The sequence below is a fragment of the Salmo salar genome, chromosome 04 (genome assembly GCF_965601325.2).
Source record: "Salmo salar chromosome 04, fSalSal1, whole genome shotgun sequence".
Taxonomy (NCBI): Eukaryota; Metazoa; Chordata; class Actinopteri; order Salmoniformes; family Salmonidae; genus Salmo; species Salmo salar.
In genome coordinates this window covers 67,252,357-67,273,069 of record NC_138294.1, presented here as the reverse complement: position 1 = coordinate 67,273,069, position 20,713 = coordinate 67,252,357, and the positions used below count along the sequence as shown (strand labels likewise).

General features: G+C 45.8%; 1 protein-coding gene and 1 pseudogene across 3 annotated transcripts; both read right to left on the bottom strand.

Moving 5' to 3' along the window:
• Positions 1-804: 804 nt before the first annotated feature.
• tmem120aa (transmembrane protein 120Aa) lies at positions 805-20,132 on the bottom strand. 3 transcript variants are annotated; one of them, XM_014197081.3, is made up of 13 exons: positions 20,025-20,132; positions 7,571-7,655; positions 5,476-5,594; positions 5,194-5,310; positions 4,894-4,953; positions 4,649-4,744; positions 4,284-4,373; positions 3,559-3,624; positions 3,203-3,264; positions 2,871-2,963; positions 1,397-1,461; positions 1,234-1,302; positions 805-1,109 (listed from the first exon to the last, which is right to left on the bottom strand). In XM_014197081.3, the coding sequence occupies exons 2-13, from the start codon at positions 7,646-7,648 to the stop codon at positions 996-998; spliced, it is 1,029 nt and encodes a 342-aa protein (XP_014052556.2). In that variant the 5' UTR covers positions 7,649-7,655; positions 20,025-20,132; the 3' UTR covers positions 805-995. The 3 variants fall into 3 exon arrangements, with proteins under 3 accessions (XP_014052556.2, XP_014052559.1, NP_001134727.1); XM_014197084.2 differs by lacking the exons at positions 7,571-7,655; positions 20,025-20,132 and adding an exon at positions 7,437-7,461; NM_001141255.1 differs by lacking the exon at positions 20,025-20,132 and having other exon boundaries at positions 806-1,109; positions 7,571-7,689.
• Positions 8,856-20,127, bottom strand: LOC123742476 (serine/threonine/tyrosine-interacting-like protein 1; annotated as a pseudogene).
• Positions 20,133-20,713: the final 581 nt, after the last annotated feature.

The window sequence follows — 20,713 nt, the reverse complement described above, 5'->3', positions numbered from 1 at the left end:
TAATGTTCTGTAAATGAGTTCATGGCAACAAATACAATACATGTCATTTTGAAACTATCAGACAAAAGATGAAAAAATGTACTGATACAACCTGATTGGCTGAACGCGTTACACAACAACATCCGGGACTAGCATTAGCCACTCTAGCATGGTGGTGGCAAACGGCTTCATAAAGAAAGTATGCATATTTTCCGTTTTTTTCAGCCTTCTCGCCATGAAATCGATTTAAGGTTGGAAAACAGACTCCTTTGCAGCCTGAATGAAGAATATTTTATGTACGAACCAGTCCACAGGGGATACGAATGTATAGCCGGCTGCACACATTCCCTTTGGATGGTATGATGAAACGACTCGATATCGCCATCTGCCGGCCTTTGGGCTACAGTGAAATGTGATAACGCCATGTTCCTGAAAGGTCCTATAATTGAATTAAATCTAACTCACTTTGATATCAACCATCCTATCAAACCATCGAGAAGAACACTATCCATCTTCAAAATAGTATCAGCCAAGAAGAAGAAAGTAAAATTGTCAACATATCCCTAACATATCAGTGGTAATACGCATGGCATAGTCTCCTGATGAGACATTTAATGAACAAAGCACACTCAGTCAGTGGCTTATTATTGCAGTGAGCTCTCTTTTGACACAGCTGAACATGTAGACAGTTTAGTGACTGTCAGTGCAAGGCATGTAATTCTCTTCCACTATAATATCTCCAACCTATTCAGGTAATCTCACACACAATTAAATCATACGATGCTGAAAGTGACAAGCTGCATTTCTCAGAAAAACAAAGAACAATGTGGTTCAACATTTTTACTCAAAACGAAACACATTAGATAAAATGGTGCAACAGAAAAAAGTAAACATTTGCAAGACAAACGCATAAAATATACATAAAAAGCATATTAGTACAAAACACATTTTGCACATATTCTTTTGAATAAATCGTTGTGTTCATAACAATGTCTAGTTATCTTTCTCTTCAAGTCTTATAGGCTCTTGGACTTGTCTTGGTTGTGGATGTACTTATGGTAGACTACTCCAAGTGTGGTGGAGAAGTTCCCCATGAACAACACAAGGTAGGAGCAGCCACACATGGAGACCTGTAGGGTGGGGAGGGAGGACAGGTTAGGAATACTGTTGCAAATGTTCACTTTAAATTTGACAGTCAACAAAATAAACAATACAACAACTAAAGGAGCTTGCCACATATTAATATGCACTGACTTGCCACTCTTTACACTCTGGGAGCTGGGCCATCCTGAACAGTGTTAGGCCATTGTAAAGCTGCCAGAACTACAAACACACAGAACATAGTGGTGTCACTCTTCCTCTTACACAATACATACAACTGCAGAAACAACAATATCCAGAAACTGCTGATACTCACATGACCAAAGAACAGGAAGGGCAGAAGGAAGGTCAGGCCTCGCCACATCCACGACTGGAAACCCTCTGAGGTGGTGGAATGTTTGTTTACGTCACTAAATACACTACATGGCCAAAGTATGTGGACACCTGCTCGTCGAACATCTCATTCCCAAATCATGGGCATTAATATGGAGGTGGTCCCCCCTTTGCTGCTAACAGCCTACACTCTTCTTGGAAGGCTTTCCACTAGATGTTGAAACATTGCTTCCAATCATACACAAGAGGATTAGTGAGGTAGGGCACTAATGATGGGCGATTACGCCTGGCTCGCAGTCAGCGTTCCAATTCATTCCAAAGGTGTTAGATGGGGTTGAGGTCAGGGCTCTGTGCAGGCCAGTCAAGTTCTTCCACACTGATCTCGACAAACCATTTCTGTATGAACCTCGCTTTTTCCACGGGGGCATTGTCATGCTGAAACAGGAAAGGGCCTTCACCAAACTGTTGCCACAAAGTTGGAAGCCCAGAGTTATCTAGATTGTCATTGTATGCTGTAGTCTTAAGATTTCCCCTCACTGGAACTAATAGCCCCGTACCATTATTCCTCCCCCACCAAACTTTACAGTTGGCACTATGCATTGGGGCAGGTAGAGTTCTCCTGGCATCCGCCAAACCCAGATTCGTCCGTCGGGCTGCCAGATGGTGAAGTGTGATTCAACACTCCAGAGAACGCGTTTCCACTGCTCCAGAGTCCAATGGCGGTGAGCTTTACACCACTCTAGCTGACGCTTGGCATTGTGCATGGTGGTCTTAGGCTTGTGTGCGGCTGCTTGGCCATGGAAACCCATTTCATGAAGCTCCAGATGAACAGTTCTTGTGCTGACGTTGCTTCCAGAGGCAGTTTGGAAGTAGCGTTGTAACCGAGAACAGACGTTATTTACACGCTATGCGCTTCAGCACTCAGCGGTCCCGTTCTGTGAGCTTGTGTGGCCTACCACTTCACGGCTGACCTGTTGTTGCTCCTAGACGTTTCCACATCACAATAACAGCACTTACAGTTGACCGGAGAAGCTCTACCAGGGCAGAAATTTGACAAACTGACTTGTTGGAAAGGTGGTATTCTACGATGGTGCCACATTGAAAGTCACTGAGCTCTTCATTAAGGCCATTCTACTGCCAATGTTATTGGAGATTGCATGGCTGTGTGCTCGATTTTATACACCTGTCAGCAACGGGTGTCAAACTAATTTGAAGGGGTGTCCACATACTTTGTATATATAGTGTATATGGAATGCACATATAATAACCATGAACTATACAATACCAGTAAACATGTACGATACAGCTGCAAACTACACTATGTGTTGATGATAATATCAGGTCAATGAGGAGTGATGGAGGAGGATATGTTTTTGTAATTTTGGTCATGTTACTCTTAAACACGTGATCAGTGAGTAGTCATGATGACACACAACAATGTGTGACTTCTCACTCACCAACTGTCAAGTCCATGTTGTGACTCTCTCCCAGGGCTCGAAGCCTGTACAGACAGCCACTCTGGTAATAGTACTGGAGAAACTGGACAAAACCTATTTTGCACAGACAACACAACAACAGAAGCGTACTGTATTAATACTGAGGCTGTTCTATTTCGTCCCAGGTTTCAGGTCAATCCCATTTCAAAGGTGAATGAATTGAAATGCCTATTCAAAAGTTGAATAGTGCCATTTGTTTTCAATAATGATAGCTTCATATTAAAAACAACTGTATGTGATTTACTCCATAGTCATTCTATCTCGCACTTAAAGATATTACAGTTGTGTCTTACTTTGGTACAAGCAGTAGGTGAGAAACTGATTCCTGAACATCTGGTAGAGTATGCCTTCCGGCCTGTAGGACGGACAGGGCAGTTAGATAAGTACTATGGTGCAAATTCCATTCTAGCCAATCAGAGGTAAAAAAAAAATGCATTTGGGTTAAAGGTCAACAAGCTACCTAATCTGTTCTTCTTGTCTTGTGCACTCATAAATATGGTAATAAAAATGGTAACATGGTAACTTACTAAAACTCCAGGCCTCTGGGGCTGCAGTGTTCAGTGTCTCCCTCGTGCTTAATTTGATCACACGCCCAGCCATAGTTAGAGTGATATCATATTGCAGATGTAGAACATTGGGGAGCACTTACCAAGTCAGCATCACTCCAGACAGGAAGCAGAACACATAGTGATGAAACACCCACCAACCCTTGATCCTGAAGGAACAAACAAACAAGTCACACCAAGATCTATGTACAGGCCACAGCGAATAAATAGCTAGGATGGACAGTACATATGATATATAAATCGAAGTGTATTATACATTATTGTACATCAAAGTACAGTAGTTAGTATCAATTCAGGACTGCAGTGTGTGATGTAAAAAGCCTCACAGCATGTGAGGATTTTTACATCACACACTGTGCAGGTATACGGAAGACGACAAAGAAAAATAGTATCGTATAGAAGTTAATCTATAGTGCAGACAAAGTATCCTTGTGTTTTACACAAGAGATGGCATATGCTGGGGGGACAAAGCAGCATCAACATGCCTCCATGTAATGAGGCTGACACAGACAAGGTGCTGTTTCATTGGACCACTGTTGTAGCGCAAACACACAGTGGTGCAGGGTCTTCAGCTGAATGCAAACACACAGTGGTGCAGTGTCTTCAGCTGAATGCAAACACACAGTGGTGCAGGGTCTTCAGCTGAATGCAAACACACAGTGGTGCAGTGACTTCAGCTGAATGCAAACACACAGTGGTGCAGTGTCTTCAGCTGAATGCAAACACACAGTGGTGCAGTGTCTTCAGCTGAATGCAAACACACACCAGCAGTATGAAGTGGATAATGGCCTGAAGGATGACTACTGACCTGGAGCCATTGCTAATGAGGATACTCTCCCGAATGGTCAGTGTGCAGTAGTACCACACCAGCAGGAAGTTGAAGAGAGCGTCTAAGGCTCTGCCAAACAAAGACGGACACAACCACAAACACTACTTCACCAAGTTCACAGTTAAGTTCACAGTTAAGTTCACAGTTAAGTTCACAGTTAAGTTCACAGAGTTCAGAGTCAAAGACCAACAGGAGCAAACGTAATTTATAGGTATTAGTGCATAATAACAATATATTACAGCTAATAATACATACAATAGTGGAATGTTTTTAATGAGTTGCTCATTTTAAATAATACTCCTGATATGGATTGTCAATAAAATGGTATATGAGAGGTTACTCACCTGTAACTAAATATAAAGCGACATGTGAATGAGAAGACGAGGAGTAGGACAGTGAGGACCAATTTGAATTTCTCATATTCATCTTTGTAGGCAAATCTTTTGGCGAGAGAACAGAGAAAAAGCATCTGTTATGTTCACCAAGAGGCAAACAGTTTGAGTTCATTTTGAGTATGAGTTCTCATTGTCATGTTATGACTTCATTATTACATTGCAATACATTTGTTAAATTACTGAAAAGCTCTTACTTGGAGTGTTTGTTGAGCAATGTTACATTCACGTTCCCAAGAACGAGACTGAGGTATAACCTGTACAGCAAAGGGGAGAGAATTTTATCAAGAGAATAATTGTCTACAAATCTTCTCTAATAGAGAGCCAAACTCACTCTGTCTAGTAGAGAGCCAACCCGTATGAAGCTAAACTGTTTTACACTGACAGTTTGGACTACACACTATGTGCTTAAGGCGTGTTGTAGTAGATAGCCTAACACCGAGACGGTAGCCTGCGAGCAGCTACTGCTATGCAAAAGACGCCTATATTTCTTTTACCCATTCTTCTTTGGCAGGAAAGACTCCATTTCAAAGAAAACATTTGGTCTGTCCTTGATAGATTCCTGGATCCCATCTATTGCATTCATTTCCTCTGTGCTCAGTGTTTCTTTGCATCTAAAGAGGAAAAGGACAACATGATTTAGTAATAAGTACAAAGCGAACCAATAGAATAACGAGAGTTATGACTACAGTGAGGTCTATTACACTGTGATTATTAGATAACATTGAAAAATGTGAGGTTCCATGTGTCCTATTACATCAACTGTGCTTGATACTCACTCTTCCAGCGACACTGTGAGCTCTTTTAATTTCTTCCTCTGTCGTGCTATGGCATTGGAACAGCTGTCTTGTAGCTTGGAGACCTCCTCAAGCTTCTGTTTATACAGACGGTGAGTCTCCTAGAGGAAAATAGAGATGGTAAGAACAATGTTGCATCTCTATGGTGCATTTGCAGCACACTGTATCATCTCAGTCACTCAGCAATGTGGTTGCACTAGATATGATGGGATATTTCACTGACACTTATTGTCATTGCACATAACCTAAGTATGACCATAAAGCTGTATCATAAAGCTTGCTTGTGCTGAGCCTATTCATTTTGTTTAGGTTAAGTTTCACAATCTACCTTGACATTTGTACAGACTTAACCGGATGTGGCCTAGGTCTCACACTTTGGAAATTATGGAAATCAATTTCAAAATGTTGGTCTAGTTGTACTGCTTGCTTGTGAGGCTTCCAATGCAGCCGTTTTTATCTCAATATCAACAACTTTTGGGGTAACAATTAAGTACCTTACTGTGATTGTTTTTAATTAAAATGGTCAAAAAGAAAACAAAAATAGCTTCTTAGCAAAGAGCAATTTCTCTAGCAAGAATTTTGGTAGGACTGTCTGTGAGTCATCTGAGTAGGGAGGAGAAAACAGAAAACTAGCTTTTATTGACAGAGAGGTTTGGAACTCTTGGTCTATAACTAATTTACCGCCTGGTGAGGTCACCTGGCAGGCCAAAACTCCATCCCACCACAACAGGCGGACATTTTAGGCGGTCTTTTCGAACAGCTCTTACACTAAAAGAGCATTGTTGTAATTTCACAGTATTATTCCAACCTCATAGTGGAAATATATAAAACAGAGGAAAATCACATTGACAGCACTGGGCCTTTAAAAAAGAAGAAAAGTGATAGCTACTGATCTGTGTGTCCTCCAATGTTATAACTTCTCAAGAGTTTTCATGTCAATTTACAGTGATAAGTTGTAGAAGAAAATTAAATTAGTTCCAAATATATTTGATAGTGATATCTTTTGTAGGTAGAAATCAGTTACTCTGGAAGCAGCCTAATATCACCAGGTTGTATACTGAATGTGTTTGATATCATAGTGGAATTTAATATGATATATTGAAGCAATAAGGCCCAAGGAAGTGTGGTATATGGCCAATATACCACAACAAAGGGTTGATCTTAAGCATGACACAACGCGGAGGGCCTGGACACAGCCCTTAGCCATGGTATATTGGCCATATACCACAAACCCCCGAGGTGCCTTATTGCTATTATAAACTGGTTACCAACGTAATTAGAGCAGTAAAAATAAATGTTTTGTCATACCCGTGGTATACGGTCTGATATACCAAAGCTGTCCGCCAATCAGCATTCAGGCCTCGAACCACACAGAGTATAAAGTATGATATATTACATGTATTCTATTTAGTATTGTACTGTGGTATGATTGTTGAATGTATTTTGGGAAATTAATAATAATATGTCACGGTACAATTTAAAAAAAAAATGTTTACGACATTGTTATGCCTGTCCAACTACCGCTGTAATCCTGTGAAAAGAACCTGTGTGCCAGTTTTTGTTTAATAAAATACAATACATATCCTAAAAGATGAAATCAGATGATCAAAACAGCTTTCAAACAGATTTCTGCTGCAGTAGCTTTCAACAAGTTTTTGGTCTGGAGTGGTCCATAAAATGATCCTACTGAAGAACCTTCATTCTTGCATTCTTTCTTGGGTGTGCTAGCTAGACAGCTAGGTTGACGGTTCTGAGTGTGGACAGCTTGTTTATGAATACCCAATGCCATGAATAATTCCCATGACATTTCGTTAGATTACTATTTCAAGGAACTCGCTAACGCTAGTCAGTTCAGGATTGTAAAATGTGCAATCACAGCTAGCTAGCCTACAAGTAGTTACATGTTTCTGGATTGGCGAGCATTTGCAGCCAACGTTACCTACCTAGCTAGCTGTCGTAAACACACATTGTGCGGATTAACTCGTTTATGGGCGACTGGCTGTAGCGAATTGGCGAACTGCTAACTTGAAGTCAGCAAGTTTGTAAGAAATATACTTTTCTAAAACATGCCCCTTACCTGGACCCGTTGAAAGTCCTTTTCCAGACCCTCCCACTCCTGTAAGCAATCAGCCAAACTAGTTTGGTTGAATAACATTGTATTCCTATGTGGGCAAAGGCAAGAACACAAGAAATGTCAGCTGTGCAACAGTTGTAAGTCCTATCACTTCGAGGACACCTCATCCAACTCTGTTTATCCAATGAGGTGTCCCGATTCATTTCTTGAAGTTTTCACCGCCCACGCGTGAGCCAATGAACGCTTTCGAACAATAGAACAGCTGCTAGGGTAACTGTTATTACGGTATTTTTTGCGCAAGATCATGGTGTCCTCAGTGGCGGAAAAAGTACCCAATTGTCAAACTCAAGTAAAAGTAAGACACATATAAAAGGACTCAAGTAAAAGTGAAATTCACCCAGTAAAATACTACTTGAGTAAAAGTCAAAGTATTCGGTTTTAAATATACGAAAGTAAATGTAATTGCTAAAATATACTTAAGTATCTAAAGTAAAAGTATAAATATTCAAATTCCTTATATTAAGCAAACCACCCGACACGATTGTCTCGTTTTTTTAATGAATGATTGCCAGGGCCACACTCCAACACTCAAACATAATTTACAAAAGAAGCATTTGTGTTTAGTGAGTCCGCCAGATCAGAGGCAGTAGGGATGACCAGGAATGTTCTCTTGATAAGTGCGTAAATTTGACAATTTTCCTGTCCTGCTAAGCATTCAAAATGTAAGGAGTACTTTTGGGTGTCAGGGAAAATGTATGGAGTAAAAAGTACATTATTTCCTTTAGGAATGTAGTAAAGTAAAAGTTGTAAATATATAAATAGTAACGTAAAGTACAGATATCCCCAAAAATGACTTTAGTAGTACTTTAAAGTATTTTTACTTAAGTATTTTACACCACAGGGTGTGCCACTGGACCTTATCATTACATTGATTATATAATCCTGACAAGTTGTCATTCAGCATTCCTATGAAATTCTCAGGACCTATGATTCCAGAATATCAGCAGGACAAATGTATAAATGTGTATAAGTTGTTTTAGCTGCACTAATGCCTGGGTCTTCAGAAATAATAATATTGCATTACATATGGAAAGTGAATATCTTACAATGAACTGATGATCAGCAAGCCTATGGCCTGACAAGTAATGCATTTACATTTACGTCATTTAGCAGACGCTCTTATCCAGAGCGACTTACAAATTGGTGCATTCACCTTATGATATCCAGTGGAACAACCACTTTACAATAGTACATCCATATCTTTTTTTTTTTGGGGGGGGGGGGGGGGGGTAGTAGAAGGATTACTATATCCTATCCCAGGTATTCCTTAAAGAGGTGGGGTTTCAGGTGTCTACGGAAGGTGGTGATTGACTCCGCTGTCCTGGCGTCGTGAGGGAGCTTGTTCCACCATTGGGGTGCCAGAGCAGCGAACAGTTTTGACTGGGCTGAGCAGGAACTGTGCTTCTGCAGAGGTAGGGGGGCCAGCAGGCCAGAGGTGGATGAACGCAGTGCCCTTGTTTGGGTGTAGGGCCTGATCAGAGCCTGAAGGTACGGAGGTGCCGTTCCCCTCACAGCTCCGTAGGCAAGCACAATGGTCTTGTAGCAGATGCGAGCTTCAACTGGAAGCCAGTGGAGTGTCCGGAGGAGCGGGGTGACGTGAGAGAACTTGGGAAGGTTGAACACCAGACGGGCTGCGGCGTTCTGGATGAGTTGTAGGGGTTTAATGGCACAGGCAGGGAGCCCCGCCAACAGAGAGTTGCAGTAATCCAGACGGGAGATGACAAGTGCCTGGATTAGGACCTGCGCCGCTTCCTGTGTACGGCAGGGTCGTACTCTGCGAATGTTGTATAGCATGAACCTACAGGATCGGGTCACCGCCTTGATGTTAGCGGAGAACGACAGGGTGTTTGTTGTCCAGGGTCACGCCGAGGCTCTTAGCACTCTGGGAGGAGGACACATTTGAGTTGTCCACCGTGATGGCGAGATCATGTTAAGGGCAGTCCTTCCCCGGGAGGAAGAGCAGCTCCGTCTTGCCGCGGTTCAGCTTGAGGTGGTGATCCGTCATCCACACTGATATGTCTGCCAGACATGCAGAGATGCGATTCGCCACCTGGTTATCAGAAGGCGGAAAGGAGAAGATTAATTGTGTGTCGTCTGCGTAGCAATGATAGGAGAGACCATGTGAGGATATGACAGAGCCAAGTGACTTGGTGTATAGCGAGAATAGGAGAGGGCCTAGAACTGAGCCCTGGGGGACACCAGTGGTGAGAGCACGTGGTGCGGAGACGGATTCTCGCCACGCCACCTGGTAGGAACGACCTGTCAGGTAGGACACAATCCAAGAGTGAGCCGCGCCGGAGATACCCATCTCGGAGAGGGTGGAGAGGAGGATCTAATGGTTCACAGTATCAAAGGCAGCAGATAGGTCTAGAAGGATGAGAGCAGAGGAGAGAGAGTTAGCTTTAGCAGTGCGGAGAGCCTCCGTGACACAGGGAAGACACAGTCTCAGTTGAATGATCAGCCTTGAAACCTGACTGATTTGGATCGAGAAGGTCATTCTGAGAGAGATAGCAGGAGAGCTGGCCAAGGACGGCACGTTCAAGAGTTTTGGAGAGAAAAGAAAGAAGGGATACTGGTCTGTAGTTGTTGACATCGGAGGGATCGAGTGTAGGTTTTTTGAGAAGGGGTGCAACTCTTGCTCTCTTGAAGATGGAAGGGATGTAGCCAGCGGTCAAGGATGAGTTGATGAGCGAGGTGAGGTAAGGGAGAAGGTCTCCGGAAATGGTCTGGAGAAGAGAGGAGGGGATAGGGTCAAGCGGGCAGGTTGTTGGGCGGCCGGCCGTCACAAGACGCAATATTTCATCTGGAGAGAGAGGGGAGAAAGAGGTCAAAGCATAGGGTAGGGCAATGTGAGCAGGACCAGCGGTGTCGTTTGACTTAACAAACGAGGATTAGTAGAAGAGCAGCATCTAGTGAAGATGAGGTCAAGCGTATTGCCTGCCTTGTGAGTAGGGGGGGACGGTGAGAGGGTGAGGTCAAAAGAGTAGAGGAGTGGAAAGGAGGCAGAGAGAAATGAGTCAAAGGTAGACGTAGGAAGGTTAAAGTCACCCAGAACTGTGAGGGGTGAGCCATCCTCAGGAAAGGAACTTATCAAGGCATCAAGCTCATTGATGAACTCGCCAAGGGAACCTGGAGGGCGATAAATGGTAAGGATGTTAAGCTTGAATGGGCTAGTGATTGTGACAGCATGGAATTCAAATGAGGAGATAGACAGATGGGTCAGGGGAGAAAGAGAGAATGTCCACTTGGGAGAGATGAGGATTCCAGTGCCACCACCCCGCTGACCAGATGCTCTCGGGGTGTGCGAGAACACGTGGTCAGACGAGGAGAGAGCAGTAGGAGTAGCAGTGTTTTCTGTGGTAATCCATGTTTCCGTCAGCGCCAAGAAGTCGAGGGACTGGAGGGTAGCATAGGCTGAGATGAACTCTGCCTTGTTGGCCGCAGACCGGCAGTTCCAGAGGCTGCCGGAGACCTGGAACTCCACGTGGGTCGTGCTCGCTGGGACCACCAGGTTAGAGTGGCAGCGGCCACGCGATGTGAAGCGTTTGTATGGCCTGTGCAGAGAGGAGAGAACAGGGATAGACCAGCACATAGTTGATAGGCTACAGGAGAGGCTACGCTAATGCAAAGGAGATTGGCATGAAAATTAACTAAACAACTGGGGAAGCGAGAGAGCAGGGCCTCCCTCACTAACAATTCACTGAAACACTAAAACGCTAAAATATAACTTTTCTAGCTACCACTAGAAATTAAAATTGATGTAAACTACAGTGGTTCAATGTTTCCAGGAATAGGCTCAAACTTAGTTTATTCCCGCGAGATAACTTGGTACAGTATTCTTCCGTGAAAACCCACCTAGTGCACCGTGTCCTATGACGCCGTAGCTAACTAGCTAACAAGCATGCTAGCATCCTATAAACACACGGTTAGCACCAATACTTGGTAACAACAAGCTACCAATGGATCATTTGTGTCCGTGTCTATTTCATAACGCAGAAGTAATTAAACGTTGGCTAGCTAACACAAAGTCAGTCCTGCTAGCTACACAAGTGGCCTACACATCTCGAATGTTCAGAAAGTTAAGCTTACGTTGCAAAAATCTTATTGACTAAAAATGATACAGCTAGCTGGTAGGGTTAGCTAGCTAGCAGTGGGCGCGTTGTAGACTATGTTAGAAAATGTAGCTAGCTAGCTAACCTCGATAGTTACTCTGTACTACGCCTCTATCTTGATACAAAGACAACTATGTAGCTAGCTAACATTACACTAGTTCCGTTGTAATGTATATAGTTTCTACAGTACTGCTAATTGGTAAAGTTGGCTAGCTAGCAGTGGCTGTGGTGTTATGGTGTTGACGCCGTTTCGAAAACGGCGCGAACGAACGAATACAGCTGGCTAGCTAACCTTGTAAGTTCCTCAGAGCTACACCTTTATCCTTGATACAAAGACAGCAGATACAACTATGTAGCTAGCTAACAATACACTAATCAAATCGCTCAGTGTAGTATGTTTGAGTGTGTGGTTAAAGTCCTGTGAGTGTACATCAAGCCTGTGAAAGAGAGTCAGTGCAAAAAATAAGAATAAAATAAGGGGGTCGATGCAAATAGTCCTGGTAGCCATTTGATTAACTGTTCAGAAGTCTTATGGCTTGGAGGTAGAAGCTGTTAAGGAGCCTTTTGGTCCCAGACTTGGCGCTCTTGTACCGATTGCCGTGCGGTAGCAGAGAGAACAGTTTATGACTTAGGTGGCTGGAGTCTTTGACCATTTTTAGGGCCTTCCGATACTATAAACACACAGTATTATCATTACTAAGCCAATCAACATTTCTTCAGATTCCCAAAACAGAAACTGGAACAGCCTGAACTTCACTATTTCTATTACACATTCCAAAGAAGACAGGAAAGTATATAAAGATAACTTGCCCCTAATGTATATTTCAAGTGGTGCAAAAGAAAAGCCATGGCTGCAGCACTACAGCGGCTTATTCTGTGACTTGAAAAAATCTCATCTGCAGATCCAGTGTTGAGACGAGAGCCTAAATGGGTGTCACGACTCCTGCCAAGGGTGACTCCTCTCCCTGTTTGGGTGGCGCTCGGCGGTCGTCGTCACCGGCCTACTAGCTGCCACCGATCCCTTTTTCCTTTTCTGTTGGTTTTGTCTTTATTTGTATCACCTGTGTTCCATTAGTGATTAGTTGGGTATTTAAGCCCATTTCCCCACCTGTTCTGTGTGCGGGCTTATTTCGTTCTTGCACTGTGTATTGTGTAAGTGGAACGTGTTTTGGGTCACTGTCTTTTGATTACACCCTGTTGTAATTTTGGGTGTATACTCTCTTTGATGGTGCATTTATTAAAGCACTATAGCAAACGCTCTTGTTTCCTGCGCCTGACTCCACACCCACTACATCAAGCTTTACAGAAGCCCGCACCATTTAAGTATGGAGTCAGCAGGAGCAGCCGTCACCCCTCTCCCCTCTATGGAGGAACGGGTCCTCCACCACACCACCGTACTCCATCGAATCGGGTCAGCGATGGACCAAATGATGGAGAGGATGGACCGATGGGAAAGGAGTGGTCTCCTCTCTTCGCCTCTGACTCACCAGATGAGTTCACCTACTCCGCTCCCTCCATGTCTGGTTCTGGCGCACTACGTCTTGCGCTCCCGAGGGAGTACAATGGAGCAGCAGCGGGGTGCCAGGGGTTTCTGCTTCAGATTGACTTATACCTGGCTACCGTGAGGCCGACTCCCTCGGGAGAGGAGAGTGTGAGCCTCCTCGTCTCCTGCCTGACGGGGCGAGCGTTGGAATGGGCCAACGCTGTCTGGAACAACTCAGCGAGAGAGAACTACCCTGAGTTCACCCGCCGTTTCCGGGCCGTATTCGATCACCCTCCAGAAGGCCGGGCGGCGGGTAAGCGACTGTTTCATCTCAGGCAGGAGACGAGGAGCGTGCAAAACTTCGCTCTGGAGTTCCGGACCTTGGCTGCGGGGGCCGGGTGGAACGACAGGGCCCTAATAGATCATTACCGGTGCAGCCTCCGGGAGGACGTCCGCAGGGAGCTAGCGTGTCGGGACACTACACTCTCCCTGGATGAACTGATTGACATGTCAATCCGACTGGACAATCTGCTGGCTGCCCGCAGGCGTTCAGAAAGGGTCCTGTCAGTTCCACCTCCTAGCCCTCCCGCGCCCATTCCCATGGAGCTAGGAGGGGTCGCATCTAAGGGGACCGGAGGAGGGCGCTCCTCCTGCACCAATTGTGGTCACCGAGGACACACGGTCGACCGGTGCTGGGGGGGGTCCCTCTGAGAGTCGAGAGGGCAGGCAGAACACTCCTCGTTCACCCCAGGTGAGTCAGCACCAAACTCACCCAGAACCCTCTGTTGGTCATATGTTTGTTTAAAAAAAAAATCTTGATTTTTTTTCCCCTGTTCCCAGCATAAGGCGCTAGTCGATTCAGGCGCAGCGGGGAACTTTATGGATCGCGGACTCGCCCTCAAGCTGGGAGTTCCACTAGTGCCCGTTAGATTCCCCCTTCCCCGTGCACTCCTTAGATAGCCGGCCATTAGGGTCAGGGCTGGTCAGGGAGACCACGGTGCCACTGGACATGGTAACGCAGAGGAATCATAAGGAGCGAATTAGTTTCTTCCTTATCGATTCACCTGCTTTTCCAGTGGAGCTGGGGGTGCCTTGGCTGGCCAGTCACAATCCCAAGATTTTGTGGAAACAGGGGGTTCTCCAGGGGTGGTCAGAGGAGTGTTCAGGTCTGGGAGTTTCCATCAGTGCCACGTCGGTGGAGAGTCCAGACCAGGTTTCCACTGTGCGCATTCCCCCTGAGTATGCCGATTTGGCTCTAAATTACCACCTCATCGACAGGGGGATTGTGCGATAAACCTCCAGGTTAACGCTGCACTTCCCAAGAGTCACGTGTACCCATTGTCCCAGGAGGAGACGTTGGCTATGGAGACATATGTCACGGAATCTCTGAGACAGGGGTTCATTCAGCCCTCCATCTCACCCGTCTCCTCGAGTTTATTTTTCGTGAAGAAAAAGGGGGGAGGTCTGCGTCCGTGCATTGATTATAGAGGTCTCAATTCCATTACAGTGGGGTTCAGTTACCCACTACCTCTCATCGCTACGGCGGTGGAATCATTTCACGGAGCGCGTTTTTTCACGAAACTGGATCTCAGGAGCGCGTAACCACATCGGGCCACTATGAGTACCTCGTCATGCCGTATGGGTTGAAGAATGCTCCAGCCGTCTTTCAATCCTTTGTGGACGAGATTCTCAGGAACCTGCATGGGCAGGGCGTGATAGCGTATATCAACGATATCCTGATTTACTCCGCCACCCGCGCCGAGCATGTGTCCCTGGTGCGCAGGGTGCTTGGGAGATTGCTGGAGCATGACCTATACGTCAAGGCTGAGAAGTGTGAGTTCTCCAAACGAGCCGTCTCCTTCCTGGGTTATCGCATTTCCACCTCGGGGTTGGCGATGGAGTGTGACCACGTTAAGGCCGTTCGTAATTGGCCGACTCCAGCCACGGTGAAGGAAGTGCAGCGGTTTTTGGGTTTTGCCAATTACTACCGGAGGTTTATCCGGGGTTTTGGCCAAGTGGCGGCTCCCATTACCTCACTGCTGAAGGGGGGGCCGGTGCGTTTGCGATGGTTGACAGAGGCGGACAGAGCTTTCACCCAGTTGAAGGCACTGTTCACTGATGCGCCTGTGTTGGCGCACCCGGACCCCTCCTTACCATTCATAGTGGAGGTGGACGCGTCCGAGGCTGGGGTGGGTGCCGTGCTATCTCAGCGCTCGGGTACGCCACCAAAACTCCGCCCCTGTGCTTTCTTTTCTAGGAAGCTCAGTCCGGCGGAGCGCAACTATGATGTGGGGGACCGGGAGCTGTTGGCTGTGGTCAGTGCTCTGACCGTGTGGAGACACTGGCTTGAGGGGGCTAGACACCCTTTTCTCATCTGGACTGACCACCGGAACCTGGAGTATATCCGGGCAGCTAGGAGACTGAACCCACGTCAGGCACGGTGGGCCATGTTCTTCACCCGGTTCCAGTTCACTATTTCGTATAGACCAGTTTCCATGAACACTAAGGCCGACGCGCTGTCCCGTCTTTATGACACTGAGGATCGGCCCATCGATCCTACTCCCATCCTTCCAGCCTCTAAGCTGGTCGCACCGGTGGTATGGGAGGTGGACGCGGACATCGAGCGGGCGCTACAGTTAGAGCCTGCGCCTTCTAACTGTCCAGCAGGCCGTAAGTACGTTCCGCTTGGTGTCCGTGATCAATTGATTCGATGGGCTCATACGTTACCCTCGTCGGGTCATCCTGGGGTGGTGAGGACAGTGCTAGGCTTTAGGGGGAAGTACTGGTGCCCCACCTTGGCTAAGGACGTGAGGTTTTATGTCTCTTCCTGTTCGGTGTGCGCCCAGAGTAAGGCTCCTAGGCACCTTCCTAGAGGGAAGTTACAACCCCTCCCCGTTCCACAGAGGCCGTGGTCTCACCTGTCGGTGGACTTTCTCACCGATCTTCCCCCGTCTCAGGGGAATACCACGGTCCTGGTAGTTGTGGATCGGTTCTCTAAGTCCTGCCGTCTCTTCCCGTTGCCCGGTCTCCCTACGGCCCTACAGACTGCGGAAGCTCTATTCACCCATGTCTTCCGGCACTACGGGGTGCCGGAGGACATCGTTTCTGATCGGGGTCCCCAGTTCACGTCCCGTGTATGGAGGGCATTTATGGAGCGCCTGGGGGCCTCGGTCAGCTTGACCTCCGGTTATCACCCCGAGAGCAATGGGCAGGTGGAGAGAGTGAACCAGGAGGTGGGTAGGTTTCTGAGGTCGTACTGCCAGGACCGGCCAGGGGAGTGGTCCAGGTACATACCTTGGGCCGAACTGGCCCAAAACTCACTCCGCCACTCCGCCACTCCTCCACTAACATGTCACCATTTCAGTGTGTGTTAGGCTACCAGCCGGTCCTGGCACCGTGGCATCAGAGCCAGACCGAGGCTCCTGCGGTGGAGGATTGGGTGCAGCGCTCCAAGGAGACCTGGGGGGGCTGTCCAGGAGGCCCTTAAACAAGCAGGGGGACGACAGAAGAGGAGCACTGACCGCCACCGCAGTGAGGCCCCCGTATTCCAACCAGGGGACAGGGTCTGGCTCTCGACCCGAAACCTGCCCGTTCGCCTGCCCTGCCGGAAGCTGGGTCCGCAGCGTGTAGGGCCCTTCAAAGTCCTGAGGAGGATAAACGAGGTGTGTTACAGATTACAACTCCCTTCTTATTATCGTATTAACCCCTCGTTTCATGTGTCTCTCCTCAGGCCGGTGGTAGCTGGTCCCTTACAAGACGGTGAGGGACATCGAGGGGTCCCCGGCGTATACAGTACGTGCCATTCTGGACTCAAGACGCCGGGTGAGGGGCCTGCAGTACCTCGTGGACTGGGAGGGGTACGGTCCGGAGGAGAGGTGCTGGGTGCCGGTGGGGGACATACTGGATCCAGCACTGTTGAGGGATTTCCATCGCCTCCACCCGGATCGCCCTGCGCCTCGCCCTCCGGGTCGTCCCCGAGGCCGGTGTCGGCGCGCTGCGGGAGCCGCGTGTCAGGGGGGGGTACTGTCACGACACCTGCCGAGGGTGACTCCTCTCCCTGTTCGGGTGGCGCTCGGCGGTCGTCGTCACCAGCCGACTAGCTGCCACCGATCCCTTTTTCCTTTTCTGTTGGTTTTGTCTTTATTTGTATCACCTGTGTTCCATTAGTGATTCGTTGGGTATTTAAGCCCGTTTCCCCACCTGTTCTGTGTGCGGGCTTATTTCGTTCTTGCACTGTGTATTGTGTAAGTGGAACGTGTTTTGGGTCATTGTATTTTGATTACACCCTGTTGTAATTTTGTGTGTATACTCTCTTTGATGGTGCATTTATTAAAGCACTATAGCAAACGCTCTTGTTTCCTGCACCTGACTCCACACCCACTACATCAAGCGTTACAATGGGGAACATTTGCAAGTTTCATGAACTGAAATAAAAGATCTTTGAAATTTTCCAAACATACAAAAAGCTTATTTCTCTCAAATGTTGTGCACAAATTTGTTTACGTCACTGCTAGTGAGCATTTCTCCTTTGCCAAGATAATCCATCCACCTGACAGGTGTGGCATATTAAGAAGCTGATTAAACAGCATGACCATTACACAGGTGCACCTTGTGCTGGGGACAAAAGGCCACTCTAAAATGTGCCACAAATGTCTCAAGTTTTGAGGGAGCATGCAATTGGCATGCTGACTGCAGGAATGTCCACCAGAGCTGTTGCCAGATAAATTAACATTAAATGATCTACCGTAAACCGCCTCCAACGTTGTTTTAGAGAATTTGGCAGTACGTCCAACCAGCCTCATACCACAGACCATGTGTAACCACACCAGCCCTGGAGCTCCACATCCGGCTTCTTCACCTGCAGGATCCTCTGGGACCAGCCACCGGGACAGCTGATGAAACTGAGGAGTATTTCTGTATGTAATAAAGCCCTTAAGAAAAACTCATTCTAATTGGCTGGGCCTGGCTCTCCAGTGGGTGGGCCTGGCTCCCAAGTGGGTGGGCCTATGCCCACCCAGGCCCACTCATGGCTGCGCCCCTGCCCAGTCATGTGAAATCCATAGATCAGGGCCTAATGAATTTACTTAAATTGACTGATTTCCTTATATGAACTGTAACTCAGCAAAAAAATTGTTGCATGTTGCGTTTATATTTTTGTTCAGTATAAAAAGTGGAAGAAAATACATGCAGCCTACCAATGAAAACACATATTCTCTCAAAACTGGAGTACAGATCAGCATCCACTGAATCTGCCACATTAATGTGAAGGATGGTGTGGTTTCCTTTTTCCAACCTAATTTCAAAGAAAAACATTTTATTGAAACAACTATTTAGGACATGCTCCTTTGACATGTAAATACGAGTCCTCACACACGTGACTAGTGTCTTCAGAGACATTAACAAGTGCGCTCAGTTTTAGGTCTTTTAGGACGTGGGGATTGATAGCCTGCTTGTAATCGCCTAAGTAGAGTTGACCTGGCAAGAGCTCTACTGTATAAGGCCTCAAGCTCTCCAATTCCTACATTCACATGAATGAAACAGACAGCAGAACAATCTATGCAAATCACCACTTTGAGAGACTTATCACCTGAGTATGTTTAGCAATTTCTCAACAGATTCTCGCAATATGAAGCAAATGTTTGGAGCAATGGAAGTGTTACCTTTATTGTGTGAAGGATGTTCTGTGTTCTAAAGAAAGGATTCAAAGCTGAGAACCTCTGATAGCCTCCTTTCAGAATCTGGACAGGATAGCGGTTTGATTTTGTCAGGGCCTCAGCGCATTCCATAGCCTCACCCACCCACCCACACACAACTATCTCCCTGATGGGATATCATGGATTTAATATCATTGTCAATCATTGGGGTGGCAGTTAGCCTAGTAGTTAGATCGTTGGACTAGTAACCCGAAAGATTGCAAGATCAAATCCCCGAGCTGATGAGGTAAAAATCTGTTGTTCTGCCCCTGAACAAGGCAGTTAACCCACTGTTCCTAGGCCGTCATTGAAAATAAGAATTTGTTCTTAACTGACTTGCCTAGTTAAAGAAAGGAAAAATAAAATTGACAATCTGTCAAAGCTGTCAATTCAATTAAAAACAGTTGAGATTAATTTACTTCCGCCTCACACAGAGCTTCATTGAAACTAGTCAAACACATTAAAAAGTATTATTTTTCATTCATCAACCACAATATTCCTCATACTCTCAGGCATAATGAATTTGCCTTTAGAGTCCTGTAGATGACATCTCAAATATTTTTTATTTTATTAAATTGAACCTTTATTTAACTAGGCAAGTAAGTCAGTTAAGAACAAATTCTTATTTACAATGATGGCCTACTGGGGAACAGTGGGTTAACTGCCTTGATCAGTGGCAGAATGACAGATTTTTACCTTGTCAGCTCATGGATTCGATCCAGGGACCTTTCGGTTACTGGCCCAATGCTCTAACCAATGTTCAATGCCGCCCCCATTGAACATTGCAACTTATATTTCAAAATGGCAAAATAATTGAAGCAGAGTATTTTGAACCTAAGGTGGGATGAGCTATTTGGTACTGTGTTAATGACTGATTTGACACTCATACCTATTTTGTATTTCTGGCAGTGATGATATGGCTGGCATTGTACTGTCCTTTAGCACGAGTATCTGAGGAAACGGCACAACCATTTGTCCACTTTTTATAAAAGGCAACTTTTATCGTATTGTTAGATTGAATCTTAGAAATAAGTTGTGTTTATCAACACAATGGATTTGTTTAAATCGTGTTGAACCAATATGACAGTCAGACCCCACTGGCCTCTTACCAATCAAACAGAGGTAGTTGAATTCTGGTAGTCTGGACAGGCGAGTGTACTGATTAAGAATGTTGTAAAGCTCAGGCACATCACAAAAGGTTGTTCCAGCCATTACAGGAAGCCTGACAACCTGAAAATAAAAGTCAGTGTTTTCAAAAACCTGCATTGGACTACTACCCTAGCTAGTTAGCTAACGTTAGCTTGCTAACATCATGCTTCCAATACTAGCTAACTTGTTTCAGGAACACAAATATTTGTTTTCTCAGGGTATCAACATCTTTCTGTAGATAACGTTAGCTAGTCGATTTTTTCAAACAAACATCAGATATGGTAGAGCACCCTAGATAGCTAGCTACCACAAAAAGGATTTGACCCTAGCCTAATGTCCATCTCTGCCGTTGACTGTGACGTTAGGTCTCTGCTAACAACACACATACTCTCATTCACTGATAATGCTAGTAACAAATATGCAGGCAGTTAACGTTACAGGTTCGGGCAGAAACTTACCTGGTTAGGGTGAAAATGACAAAACGACTTTTCCCACTCAAGTTAACTAACCAAGGCACTTAGCTAGTTAGCTACAACATTTCTAATACATCTCTGAACTAACCACACAAAATGTAGAGGAAATTACACAGGTTTGTTTAGGTTTTGTTGCTAGGTAACACAATAACGGGCATTGCGTTTGGCTGGATAGT